The sequence below is a fragment of the Ornithorhynchus anatinus genome, chromosome 3, assembly GCF_004115215.2.
Source record: "Ornithorhynchus anatinus isolate Pmale09 chromosome 3, mOrnAna1.pri.v4, whole genome shotgun sequence".
NCBI lineage: Eukaryota > Metazoa > Chordata > Mammalia > Monotremata > Ornithorhynchidae > Ornithorhynchus > Ornithorhynchus anatinus.
Window position 1 is genome coordinate 123,843,321 of NC_041730.1, and position 14,515 is coordinate 123,857,835.

At 50.6% G+C, this 14,515-nt stretch overlaps 1 protein-coding gene across 2 annotated transcripts in view; it reads right to left on the bottom strand.

Moving 5' to 3' along the window:
• R3HCC1L (R3H domain and coiled-coil containing 1 like) overlaps window positions 1-14,515 on the bottom strand; it is a 94,109-nt gene that overhangs the window by 13,950 nt on the left and 65,644 nt on the right. For both annotated transcript variants that reach the window (XM_029060348.2, XM_039911603.1), the window contains 4 exons: window positions 8,822-8,997; window positions 3,486-3,556; window positions 2,132-2,227; window positions 1,203-1,343 (listed from right to left, as the gene is read on the bottom strand). In XM_029060348.2, the coding sequence (XP_028916181.1) occupies window positions 1,203-1,343; window positions 2,132-2,227; window positions 3,486-3,556; window positions 8,822-8,997 (484 nt within the window). The remainder of the gene's footprint in view (window positions 1-1,202; window positions 1,344-2,131; window positions 2,228-3,485; window positions 3,557-8,821; window positions 8,998-14,515) is intronic.

Sequence of the window (14,515 nt, forward strand, 5' to 3'; positions counted from 1 at the left end):
AGCACTGTACTAAGCACTTGGGAGAGTACCATACGACAGAGTCGGTAGACGAGTTCCCTGCCCACGGCGAACTTACGGTCCAGATTCTCGGCCTCCGGGTGATGATGATGGCATTTGTTAAGCGTTTACTATGTGCAAAGCACTGTTCTAAGGCGCTAGGGAGGATACTCATTCATTCAACAGCATTTATTGAGCGCTTACTATATGCAGAGCACTGTACTAAGCGCTTGGAATGAACAAGTCGGCAACAGATAGAGGCGGTCCCTGCCGTTTGACGGGCTTACGGTCTGATCGGGGGAGACGGACGGACGAGGACGATGGCGATAAACAAGAGTCGAGGGGACGAGCATCTCGTAAAAACCGATGGCGACTAAATAGAATCGAGGCGATGTAGATCTCATTAACAAAATAAACAGGGTAATGAAAATATATACAGTTGAGATACAGAGGTGATGAGGTTGTCCCACGTGGGGCTCACGGTCTTCATGCCCATTTTACAGTTGAGGTCACTGAGGCCCAGAGGAGTGAAGTGACTCGCCCCAAGTCACCCGGCTGACAAGGGGCGGGGCCGGGATTTGAACCCATGAGCTCTGACTCCCCAGCCCGGGCTCTTTCCACCGGGCCACGCTGCTTCTCGGTTACTGGTGACTCAACCCCAAGGGAACCTCCCTGATGCGATGGCCTGTCCAGAGTTGCCACAGAGAAGAAAGCGTCTCTCCCCAGAGCCACTAATATCCGCCCCTGAGCTTTCTTTAGCTTGCCTCTCCTCTGGGGCCCGGGAAGAGCTGACCCAGCCAAGCAAGAGAGTTGTGGGTTGGGATGTGCCACAGGAACAGAGGTGCAGGACATACCGAGGTCAACTTTCTTTCTTTTGGGGGAGAGCGTTTTCCACGACTTTGGAGCCCCTCTCGGCTTGAGCTCATCATTACGTTTTAAGAGTCACGGTCACGCTCCCGGAGGGGGTCTACGCACGGCACGGGGAAAGGGTACCTTCGATCCCGCTATCAGCGAGCAGAAATGGCTGGTAAGTGCCAGGATGCCTCGCTCTCGAGGACCAGAACAAGCTCATTACCGGGGAGAGCGTCCCCAGCTAGGGTCACGTCAGAAGGGAACGGGCCACTCTCTCTTCCCCGCGAGTTCTGAAGTGAGCCTCGGGGAAGATTCCGACGAGGACCGGTGAAGGAAGCGACGGACTCACTCACCTCGGGCTTCCTGGAGCTTCTTGCGCTCTGCATCTCGCTCTGCTTTGGTCTGCTTGCTTCGGACCCCGAGGGCGTTGACCACCAGCCGGCGGGCCAGAGCGGCGGATGTCTCCGGACGCTCCTTGGCTGGCTGGAGAAATTCTGGGGGGGGAACAGAGGATGGGGAGTGGAAGACGGAAGAGGAGGCACTGGGGCCCAAGTGATTTAACCAAGTAACTGATGTGCCAAATAAACGAACAAGGGCCGCATCAGCAGTAATTAATAGCGGAGGAGACGAACGCGGAAACACCCAACGGCTGAAGCTCCTTGGCCTCTTCCTCTTCCGTCCACCGGCCTGAGGGGCCAGGCTGGGACACTGGGTGGGGCTCGGAACAAGCGTGGCCAAAAGGAGAGGCCCGGGCACTGCCAGGAGAAGAAGGGAATACAGTCTTTCCTGCACCTGGCATCTGCCACGATCCCACATCACGGTGCGATGGTGCCTTGGCGCACAATTCCAGCTTTCGCTGCTTTAGGGACAGAATACTTTTTTATTTTTAAGAACCTCCTTTACGGAGTGAGTGGCGAAACCATTCGCTCGAGAAGTACGCCGACAACTCCGGGGGAGTGTGATTTCCGGGAAGCAGCACGGCGTAGTGGATAGAGCACGGACCTGGGAGAGAGAAGGGCGTGCGTTCTAATCCCGGCGCGGCCACTTGTCTGTTGTGCGACCTCGGGCAGGTCACTTCACTTCTCCGGACCATCTGTAAAATGGGGATCGACACCGTGAGCCCCGCGTGGGACAGGGACTGTGTCCAAACCTGATTTGCCTGTATTCACCCCAGCGCCTAGCACAGTGCCTGGCACACACTAAGGGCTTAACGAAGACCACGATTATTATTATTATTATTATTATTCCGGGGAGCGAAACCCCAGAGAGGGACTGGACTTACCAGCGCAGGCTCTGGCTTTGGCCTTGGCCGCTCTCGTCGCCTGCGACAAGGGCCGGATCTTCACCATGGTATATCTGCTGCCCAGGGCATCCCGAGCTGCAGATCAGATTTAATGTTAACCCAGTGGAGAGAGAATGGCATCAAGCAGAGGAAAAATTAAGGCTGGCTCTCCGGAGGTGCGTGCCGGCAGCATGACTGTCCCAAGGCGAGTTGAAGACGCTCACTGTGGGCACGGAACACGTCTATCAACTCTGTTCCGGCGTACTCTCCCTAAGGCTTAGAAGAGTGCTCTGCACATAGTAAAGCATTCCATAAATACGACCGACTGATTGGACAGCAGGCGGGTCCTGGGAGATCTCCGGTAGTAGGGAGAGTGGCACCAATTCCTGCAGATGTCCCAAATTCATTCGATGGTATCGATTGAGCGCTTACTGTGGGCACAGCACCGTACCTGGGACTCAACTCTGCCCGTTCCACGAATCTGCCCACCCTGGATCCTTCTACTTTACACATGTGATTAGATCCAGACCCAGACAACAGTAGGAGCGTGGCTCGGTGAAAAAAGCCCAGGCTTGGGAGTCAGAGCTCGTGGGTTCTAATTCCGGCTCCCGCCACCTGTCTGCTGGGTGACCTTGGGCACGTCACTTCACTTCTCCGTGCCTCAGTTCCCTCGTCTGGAAAATGGGGATTAAGACTGTGAGCCCCATGTGGGCCAACCTGACTACCTTGTATCTACCCCAGCACTTAGGACAGTGCTTGGAACACAGTAAGCGCTTTAACAAATGCCACCATTATTATTATTAGTTGCTGGTTTTTCCAGGAGCAATAGGATAAATGGAGGTGGAAATGAGGACCCTACTCTATATGACTCTTCTGACCTAATACGCTCTTCTATTCGTTCAGTCGTATTTATTGAGTGCTTACTGAGAGCAGAGCACTGTACTAAGCGCTAGGGAATGATCAGTACAGTGCTTTGCACACGGGACTTAATAAACACTCTGTTACTCCCACCATCATTCCCAGCGATCGGTAATTTACTAGCTTCCAAAGGATTACAGGAAGGCGGTCACAAATCTAGGTTGATTTAGCAGCACCGGCTTAGACAGTTCTGTCCCCACCTTCGTCTTCACCCAACTCTCGTCGTCCTGGAAGGAATTCAATCAAAATCCTCTGCCCAAAAAGCCCCGCAGTTGGCCCGCTGCCCTCACTGGCCCGAAAGAAAGTCCAAAAGAGCAGGGAGAAGAGGGAGGGAGCCAAGCGGTAGAGTAAAAGGACAGGCAGGAAGTAAGGAGGGGAGATGCAAGTGTTAAGAAGGAGTAGGGGGATTTGGGGCGCGGGGATGAGGAGAACATACCTGTAATGGGGCTGGAGAACACTCCGAGGGCATGCGTGTCATCCACCCATTTGATGTCAAATCCTTTCTTTCTGCAACAAGAGAGCCACGGTTTTTTTTTTTTTTCCTTTTACAATGTACTTTACGGAACACCTTTCACATAAAGACCCATAAAACACTTCACAGAGAGAGAAAGGGAAATAAACAGACGGGAGTCTCGAACAGGTAGAAAGAGGATAATGACAGAAGGAGACCAGCTTGGACGACAGAAGCGGCAGCTGAATTTTAAAAGCAGTAATAATAACGCCGAGCGCTGCCCGGCAGACTCCGCGTTCCCAGGCCTTTACAGACGTCAACTAATTAATCCTCATGTGCCCCTTGGGGGGGCAAGTATAAAATGCCTTATTTTATTTTGCCAGAGGGGCTCTTGCGGACAGGAGACAGACAGAAACAGGCAGAAGGAACACAGGTATTGAGGAGAAGGAGAAAGCTGTTAGGACGGAGGGGAATGTAAGAAGTGAAGATCTGGGGAAGGTAAGTGGGGATCTGATGCCAGTGTAGGTTGAAGGGCACTGAAAGATTACACAGCAACTTGAGAGAGTGGAGAGAAAAATCAAACAATGGCAAGAGAGGGTAGGCCAAGTGAAAGAGAGGTAATAATAATAATAATTAGTATTTGTTAAGCACTTATTATATGTCAAGTACTCTTCTAAGTACTGGGGTAGATACAAGTTATTCAGGCCGGACACAGTCCCTGTCCCACATGGGGCTCACGGTCTACGGGCAAGGGAGATCAGGTACTGAATCCCCATTTTACAGAGGAGGAAACGGAGGTTCAGAGAAGTGAAATGACTTGCTCCAGGTCACACAGCAGGCACGTGGCAGAGCCGGGATCAGAATAACCCAGGTCCTCTGACTCCCGGGCTCGGGCTCTTTCCTTCCTTTCTTCCTTCTATCCCAGCCTGCCCAACCTGGGGAGGGGAAGCAAAGAGGAACTCATGTAGAGAAACTGAGATGGAAGTGGTTGACAGAAGGAACACAACCGGGCAGGGTTTACCAAGGTGGGCTTCGTGGCAGTTTCTGTGATCCCCGCCTCACTCCAGGCCTTGGGCAACAAGAATTATCCACCCTGGCATTGGCTCTGCATGACCTCAATACTAAGATGGAACTCACTAGCTCAAAAGAAAGACCATCCACTCCCTACCACCTTGAATTCTGGCAGATAATCAGAAAGATGACTCCCTTTAAGGGGAGGAAATTGAATAACCACTACTGATAATAATTACGGTATCTGTTAAGCACTTACTAAGGGCCAGGCACTGTACTAAGCGCCGGGGTGGATACAAACGTAACGGCAGAGGAGTGCAGACTAGCTGGAATGAAGACCTTCCTCGCTTTAAAGGCTATACCATCATCATGCCCATCCATCAATGTCTTTCCCAGATTGCATTAAGAAGAGGGGTAACATTTACATGTCTGAGATGGTTTTTAAGTATTACCAGTTAGAGAAGGAGGGGATGAGGTTCGGGCCCCTCCCGGGAAGGCTAAATTCGACCTCAGTACACTCAGGTACGGTACAGGGCAGAGCGGAAAATCCGACATCGTTACTTTGGGTTTTTTCTCACCTCTCCCGAAACCCCTGAAACCCTGGGCAATCCACTCCCCCTGGGACGGGTGGGATAAAGACTTCTTCGAGTCAGCTTGAGGCTACTGGAATTTGGGGAATTCTCGCATACTCTCCTCGATCTTGGGAGGCTCCAGGGCACTTTCTCCAGGTGGTCCCAATCAATCACTCAACAGTATCTAGGGAGCAGCTACTGCTGCAGAGAAGCAGCATGGCCTAGCGGATTGAGCATGGGCCTGGGTGTCAGAAGGACCTGCGTAATCCCAGCTCTGCCACATATCTGCTGTGTGACCTCGGGCAACTCACTTAGCTTCTCTGGCCGTAAAATGGGAATTAAGACCGTGAGCACCATGGGCCAGGGACTGTCTCAACCTTGATTAGCTTGAATCTACCCCAAGAATGTAGTACGGTGCCTATCTGTAATCAAGCCGCCGTCGAATCACTTCCGACTCATGGCGACTCTATGGATATATTTTCTCCAGAACGTCCTATCTTCTGCCAAAATCCGTAACCTTTCTAACGGTTCTTCCGCTATTGTTATGGCCTTTATCCCTCGAGCTGCCGGTCTGCCCCTTCCAGGTTTTCCCTGGACTTTTCCTAGCATTAGTGTCTTCTCCGGAGAATTAGTCCTCCTGATTATGTGTCCAAAAAATGCTAATCTAAGTTGAGTCATTTGGCCTTCCAAAGACTACTCCGGCTTCATTTGCTCCAAAATCCATTTGTCTGTTTTTCAGGCAGTCCACGGTATTTGCAAAAGCCTTCTCCAACACCACACTGCAAAAGAATCGATGTTCTCTCTATCCTGTTTTTTCACTGTCCGGCTTTCAGATCCATACACTGTCATGGAAAGACCACAGAATTGACAATTTGTACTTTTGGGGCAATTGTACAATGGCTGGCACGTAGTAAATGCTTAACAAATACCGTTTTTTAAAAAAGTTAATTATCCGTTTTCCCTCCTCCTGCTCCCAGTGTTTGTAAACAATACGTGTCTCCCTTGTCGGATAGTAAACTCCACTCAAGGGAAGAGACTGCGTCTTTTACTTCCGTTACACTTTCCTGAGCCTTTTACTCAGTTCAGTGCTCTGCACATAGTGGTGGTTCAATAAACACAACAGATCGATTGATTAACGCAGAGTCCCTTCAGGCATGGAAATCCAAACAAGAGTTGCTTGGTGGAAATCTTTTCACAGACGAGAGCCAGACTCGAAAGCCTCTCAATAGGGAATTACAGAAAACCAAGAGAATGACGACCAGTTAAAACCTTTAGCCCTTGGCTTCCCGATGCAGTCATTTGCCAATCACAGTCCCACAGGCTCCCAACAGGGCATCTCGTCAAACTGACCGGTTGAAAAATGTGCATGCATTTCATAGGTATCACGCCTTCCATCTGGGGCTCGGCGTAGGCTAGGGAGCCAGGTCCGGGCTGCTCTCCTGCGGCCCAGCATCGACCCCACCTTTGAGCCAAGAGCTCTGTGCGTGTTTTTTTAAACAAACAAACAAACAAAAGGAGATCAAAAAAGAAAAACCCCAGGCTGTAGCACCGAGGTGCTCAGAGTAGACCCCCGACACTCTGGCGCTGTACTGAGGGTGCTCCAATACCTTGTTTTAGGCTGCCTTATGAGATGGAGGCAGCACAGACCACCCTAGTGAGGGGCGGAGGGGAGATACACATCATCCAGTCTGCATGAAACCAGGACCCCACAGTAGTCTCTAAAGGGATCCAAGCTTCGGGGTGAGCTTAGAACTGACCCAGCCTCTCAGGTCTGGAGTCGATTTGGGGGCAGTCTACAACTTATTTTCTATATAAAAATTTTCAAATTTTGCATTTCTTCTATTTTTTAGATCATTTTCATTTTTTTTTTCTTTTTCTCGACAACTTTCCGGTTTGTTTCTTCATGTTTTTCACTTTTTTTTCACGTTTTTTTTCGTGTTTTTTGGAAAAAAAATTCTTTTTTGAAAAAGGACTCTAGACGTTAACTTTTAAAGTGAAACCGCAAGCACGAGGGGCAGGATCTGTATCTAATTCCCACCTCAGTACGGTGCTCTGCACATAGTAGGTGCTTAATTGTTTAGAACAGGGCTTGGCACACAGTAAGCGCTTAACAAATACCATCATCATTATTATTACTACTACAACAATTTTATGGTACTCGCTGGGGGAGATTGTTGAAAGAAAGGCCTAAATCTCCTAATAATAACAATACAAATCGTATCTGTTAACCACTTATGGTGGGGCAAGCACTCTCCTAAGTGCTGGGGTAGAAAAGTTACTCAGATTGGCCACAGTCCCTGCTCGCAACAGGGCTCACAGTCTTTGGCGGAAGGAGAACAGGTACCGAGTCCCCAATTTACAGATGAAAAAACTAAGGCGCAGAGAAGTGAAGTGACTTGCTCAAAGTCACTCGGCATGCAAACGGAGGAGGTGGCATTAGAACTCCAGTCCTCTGACTCCCAGGCCCGTGCTCTTTCCACTAGCCCACAGTGCTTTCACGTTTTTATGGAATACTTGAAAAATACGGCTTAAATAAAAACTTATTTATAGACTACCATCTATAGGGGAGCTACAGAGAGGTCTAGAGGCACAACTGTTAACCACAGTGGGTCAAAGCCCTGGAGACGATAAATCTGACCCAGCTCTAGAGAGAGATTACAAATAATAATCACGAGTCTGTATGACTGTTATTTTTCCCAAGTTCTTCCGAGTCAACTACCTCATCCTTGAGATATGGAGAGTGGTAGATATTATCATCTTCATTTCACTGAGGGGGAACCTGAAGCACAGAGAAGTAAAGTGATTCGTCTGAGGTCACCGGGCAGCCGGTGGCGGAGCTGGGATCAGAATCTATTTTTCTGCCTCCCGCATGTGTGATCTTTCCATTAGGCCTAGCTGCCTTCCAATCTATTTGCTAATTATTACAGGTTTTAGGAGCGAGCAGCCATGAACACGGGAGGTGGTGACAGGCAACTTACTGAGGTGAACAAGAAAGAGGAAAGCTCACGGTGAAGACTGAAGAGGAGATTACGAATTTTTGGCTAAACGTGCGCTAAGAAGGCCAGCAGCCCAGTCGAACGAGAAAGAACACGAATCAGAGAAGAGGGCTTCCAAAGGCGTTCAGAAGAAAGAAATTTAGGCAAAGTCAGAGGAGAAAGAATCCAGGGGGTCGGTTTCGCTGAAATGTATGTTTTCACTATACGTTTTGGGTCGAACGCGACGGGAGAATTGGGGAATGTGTTTCCGACCTATGCGCGTCTGTTGGAAGAAACGACTGGGCGCCTGTGCTTGTCGTAGCATATGACGCATATATCCCCTTAACTCGGGCTCTGTCGGTACGTTAACCTCTGGGTTCCAGAAGTATTTGGAACTCTATTTGTCCAAATACAGGGAAGGGAGTAAGGGGTGAGAGGACTCAGGTGAACAACCAGACCAGCTGGAATCACTCCACACGCTGGACGACGAGAAGCGACAAGACAAAGCGAGCTTCTGGAAAGCTGAGGGTCCGGGGGGCTTCATTCACATTCATCGGGGGCAAGATGTTTGAAAGCGGGAAAATGACTCCACGTAGAGGCGCGGCTGCCGACACTCCCGAGAAATACTCCAAGTAGGAGTCAAGGGGACAAGAAGCAGATCTGAGGCTTGAGGCACTGGCAAGAGAAATGGGGAGGGAGGGGGGAGAAGCACTTAAAGTGGGATCCTGAGAGTACGTCCATCACCCACGTGGGAACAACTCACTGGTAGCTGCAGAAGACACGCAGCAGGTCCTCGGTGCGGAAATCCTGAGGGAAGTCATAGATTTCGATGACATGAGGCAGTTCGCAATCACTGAGGTCAAGTTCGGGGGCTTCGTAGTTGTAATAGTCAAATCGAGGTTCCTGGATGCTCTTCCTGCTCTTCACGCTCCCCGATAACTACGGAGGAGGAGGAAGCGCATCAGTGATGGGTCCATCGAGTCAGGAGCTAGTGGAATTTCGCCTTTCCAGGGCCATCCCTCTTCCTTGACTTTTATCTTATGTCCCCTCTGCTCCCCCCACCCCCCGCCACACTCCCCTGCTCCCTGACCACCCGCCCCCCCTCTCCCCCCCAACCCGGGTCCTCATTCTGTTCCAAGGTCAATGATGGGAGAGGGATATCACCAGGTGAGTGTTGAAGCCTTCCGGAAAACTTGAACATTTGGAGGAGCCCCAGTGAGGTCAGGCAGAAATGCAAGCTGAATCTCCACCTGCCCGCTAGCAAGTGAGGAAATGCAGACTGATTAATGTGATGAGTTACAAGTGGAGCATTTTGGGGCCTGAAATCCGGACACTGGATCAGGAGATGGATGAATAGCATTTGTTATATTTGGACTTATCGATCAGGCCCCTCATGCAGCTTGTTTTTCCCATTAAAAGGTTGGGGGGGGGGGGTGGGAGGGGCGGTGGAGAGAAATTTCTTCGAGTTCCCTTTTCATTGGCTGTTTCAGAGAGTGAAGGACAAACGGATGAAGCGGTCTCTCCTTGAGGTAGGCAGTTCTGGTTAGGCAGATGACAGCTAGTCCTAGGATCACCCGCCCTAAGAATACCTAAAGACATTCTCAAAGAGGATCAAAGCAGGTCCAGAGAAAAGGGGTAGGAGGTAGGTCCTTGACCCGCCGGATCAAGGAGCCCAAGTGCCTTCTTAGCCTGCTCTTCCTCAGTCAGATGGATTTGGTCTCCCCGGTCCCTGCAGGACCTCACTCAGCACAGGGTCCAAGGGCTGCCGGCCGGACCGCAGGGGAACCACGGCGGAAGACCCACGGCTCGGTCGGGGTGGGTGGATGGGACGCTGCTACTGTGTTGGCTACCGGGGGGGGGGGTCCTAAAAGGTGCTGCTCAAATCACTGACCTTGCCACGTTTACCACCGCCGCCTGAAATCCTGCTGAGGAAAGAGGGGTCTGCTTGGGGAGGGTGGGGTGGGTCCAAAATAACCCACAGCCTGAACCGGGCCTTGGAATTAAAGTGATGGAGGCATTGAGGGTTAGCGAGGGAAACTGTAGCAACTATTAAGTTACAGCACCCCAGAAGTCAATTGAAAACAATTTACTCGGCCAATGGGATGTCTAATTAGGTGCGAAAGGGAGAAAGAGGCTGACACTTAATGATGGGAAATGGAACGTACAGACCACTGAATCTCAAGGGAGAGGACCACTGTGCTTACCTCGCCCTTCTTTTACAGTCAGCAGCAGCAGAAGCTAGTTGGTGGCCGCCCAATGTCTCCCCGATAAGGGTTTTAGTAAATGTGTAGTGGGGGAGATGGGGAGAAGAAGAGACACACAGCAGGCGGAAGGCTGGGGAGGGAATAAAGGACTCAGAGGCCACCTCCAAATTCCTCCCTCACCCACTCAGGAGAAGACCAAGACACACCCCCTCTTGTCAAGGCTGGCAGGAAGAGGTAGAAGGTTCTGGAATTCCCTCCACGTCTGCTAAAGCGGGACGCGAATGATAAAGGAGGAAAAACAGTCAGAAGAGAAGAGGCGTGAGGAGTACGAATAAAGATGGGGGTCAGGGGAAGAACAGGGAAGGTGAGGAGAGGCCGAGAGGTAGAAGCATAAGGATATGAAAACCACCTTGTACCTGTGGACAGAGATCTCCAGTTCCACCTTTAATGACGGGATTTTAATGACTGTATTTATTAAATGCTTACTCTGCGCCAAACACTGGGGTAGATACAAGATAATCAAGGGCAGATACGGTCCCCGTGCCACAGGGGGGTCCCGTCGAAAAAGCAGGGAAAGCAGGTGTCGATCCCGTTTTAGATGAAGAAAGTGGAGATCGGAGAGGTTAAGGGACATGCTTGAGGCTACCCAGCAGGCAAATGGACGAGTCAGGAATAGAACCCAGCGTCCTGATTCCCAGTCTCACGCTCTTTCCACGAGGCCACGCTGCCTCCCGAGAATGGCTGAGGGCTAGACATCCAGACAGCCAAGGCAAGGGCTCTGAGTTCCAACTGCAGCTGAGTTACTGACCTGCTACTTGGGGCACCCCTCTATACCGACGTTCGCCCATCTGAGAACGGGGAGATCAACAGAAAATCCTATTGTCAGAGGACCTGGGTTCCAATCCCAGCTCTGCTAGCAGCCTGCCGTGTGTCCCTGGGTTCCACTTAACCTCTCCGGGCTCCAGATTCCTTATCTGTGAAGCAAGATTTCAAAACCTGTTCTCCCTCCTCCTGTAAGCCCCATGAGGGTCAGGGACCGTGTCCAACCCGATAACTATTTTTTAATGGTATTTGTTAAGTGCTTACTATGTGTCAGACACTGTTCTAAGCACTGGGGTAGATACAAGTTAATTAGTGGGACACAGTCCCTGTCCCATGGTGCTCACGGAGAACAGGTATCTAAATCTCCATTTTACATTTGAGGAAACTGAGGCACAGAAGTGAAGTGACTTGGCCAAGGTCACAGAGGAAGCAATTGGCAGATCCAGGATTGGAATCCAGGTCCTTCTGACTCCCGGGCCCGTGCCCTCTCCACGTGGCCACGCTGCACGCCGCTTCTCTAACTTGCGTTGGACGCGGAGCTTGACACGTAGTAAGCACTTAACAGATACCATTCAAATTAAAATAAAATATTGCAAGGGATGACGATTGTAAAAAAAAAACAAAAAACCTCAGTAATTATGCATGCTTCATAAATGTCAATTACAGCGAGGCGCGACGGAGGCGGCGTGGCCGAACGGCTAATCCGGTTGGGCCGAGTTGGGCTTTGCAAGTGAAATCGGATGGGTCGTTTCCCTCTGTGCGCCGGCCTGCCCCCTGTCTACATCGAAGGGTGCTGGAAAGAAATGAGGGGATGCCTGTTGAGGGTAAGAAAATACAAAACATAGATAACAGGGAAACATTTGATTCTGTTTCTGCATCTAACAGAAAATGTGGCACAGACCCCCCGGGTCACCGACTCTATTCTGCAGGAAAAGCTCCTACAGAAGCATCACCCCTGCATCACCCCTTCTCCTTGTTCCACTCCCAGCTCCCTGGCGCTCTCCCGGCCAAACACTCTCTCAGTCCCAGGGCTGTTTATCAAATCGGAGATTTTAGCCTTCGCTTTCTACAGATTGATATCATAAGGGTGTGCTGTCCCCATGACATGAAGTCCCTTTCTTCTGTAATCAGTATCCTCATTTCCTAAACTCACATTGCAAAATCTGCCCTGTTCTTTTCATCACAATGGCAAGAGTCAATATTATAACACTTTACAGAAAGCAGCATGGCCTACTGGAAAGAGAAGAGGACGGGGGGTCTAAGGACCTGGGTTCTAATCCCAGCTCCGCCACTTGCCTGCTGTGACTTTGGGCAAGTCCCGGAACTGCTCTGGGCCTGAGTTTCTTCATCTGTGAAATGGAGCTCAAATCCTCCTCCCTCCTTTACTTAGTCTGTGAGTCCCATGATGGACAGGGACTGCGTCCAGCCCGATAATCTTATATTTACCCCAGTTCTTAGTACAGTGCAGGGCACATAGTAAGCACTTGACAGTACCCCGACAACACGTCAGGTGTTATTTTTTTTAAAGGTATCTGTTAAGCACTTACTAAGGCACTGTGCTAAGCACTGGGGTAGATACAAGTTACTCAGGCTGGACATATTCCATGTCCCATATGGGGCCTCGCAGTCTTAATCCCCATTTTACAGTTGAGGTAACTGAGGCACACAAGTAACTTGCCCGAGGTCACAGAGCAGACAAGTGACGGGCCCAGGATTAGAACCCAGGTCCTTCTGACTTCCACGCCCGTGCTCTATCCGCTTGCCCACACTGCTTCTCAATGCTCTGTTTAGGACGTGCTGAGTTTAAGAATTCAGCAGGACATCCAGACACAGATGTCCTAACGGTAAGAGGAACCGCAAGACCGTAGAGGAGGCGAGAAGTCAGGGATGGAGGGGGAGATTTGGGAATCATCCACATAGAGATGGTAGCAAATAAAAAGGAGGGGGCGTTAACGGACAGGAAACGGGGGCTCGACAGATCCCCGGGGGGGGGGGTCCCGATGTTGGACGGTGGGAGGCAGAGGAGAAGCCTGTGAAAGGAACCGAGAAGGAGTAGTCAGCGATCAGAGGGGAACCGGGAGAGGACAGTGTCAGGGAAGCCAAGGTTGGATAATATTTCAAGGAGAAGGGGGTGGTCCACAACGTCAGAGGCGGCCGAGAGGTCGAGGAGGATTAGGATGGAGTAGAGGCCTTTCGATCTGGAAAGAAGCAGGTCACTGGTGACCTTAGGTAGGGTAGTTTCCACGGAGCCAAGAGAGCAGAAACCAGATTGGAAGGTGTCGAGGAGAGAGAGTGGAGTCAGCAGGTGTAGACAACTCACTCAGGGCAGGAGCAAGGGTGATTTTAGGGAGTTCATGCCCGATGGCTTCAGTTTTACCAATAAAGTATAACGGTCAGATCACTACGGGAAAGAGCTAGGTGGGGAGCGGAGGTTTGAGGAAGTTTAACATCTGGAACTGTTGTCCCAGGCAGTGGGTAAGGGAGTCAATAAGGATGGAAAACTACTGTTGTTGGGCAGAGGAGAGGGGAGAGGATGAAACCGTAACGGACGGAGTCAGGCTGGAATCTAGATTTCTGCCAGCAGCGCTCCACACCTGGGGCACAGGAGTGGAGGAAGCGTCCTGTGGAGGTGATCCGGGGTTTAGCCTCTTCCCCACCTCCCACCGTTAAGACCGTAAGCTCCTCGAGGACAGGTCCACGTCTCTACTCTTTTGTACTCTCCAAAACGCCTAATGCGGTGCTCGGCCGACAGCAGGCACTCGATCGATAAGGAGCAGGTTTCCATTCTGCACGATCCCCGATACGCTCTGAGTCACGTATCTGGACGGGCTGTCCACTAAGCCAATTTAAAATCTTCACTCTGTAAGTGTGAAAAGCGCTTTAAAAAGATCTTCTGATTTAAACAAGAGCAATCTGAATTTGGGGAACTTGATTCATTCTGATTAATTAGCAGCTCATGAATCACTTTGAACACCTCGGTTACAGGCCATATCCCACGTGGAGAGCGCAGTAGCCCTGTCCTCCGTTTAAACCTGGGCTTCTTAAAAGTGGGGTCTTTGGCCATACCGCCGTTTCCCACATCCCGAGCCTCTCATCAATCAATCGATCAATGGTATATTTTTTGAGTGCTGACAATGGGCAGAGCACTGTACTAAGCGCTTGGGAGAGAACAATATAATAGAGTTGGCAGATACGTTCCTCCTTCTTACTTCTGGGAGAGGGGACACGATGTCTGTTTTCACACTCGTCTCTTCTCGTGAGAGGGCCGCGATAACGAAGGTCGACTGTTTCCACACGCTACTCTAAGAACGCCCCACCTAGTAATAATGATAATGGCATTTATTAAGTGCTTACTATGTGCAAAGCACTGTTCTAAGCGCCGGGGGGGGATACAAGGTGATCAGGTTGTCCCACACGGGGCTCACGGTCTT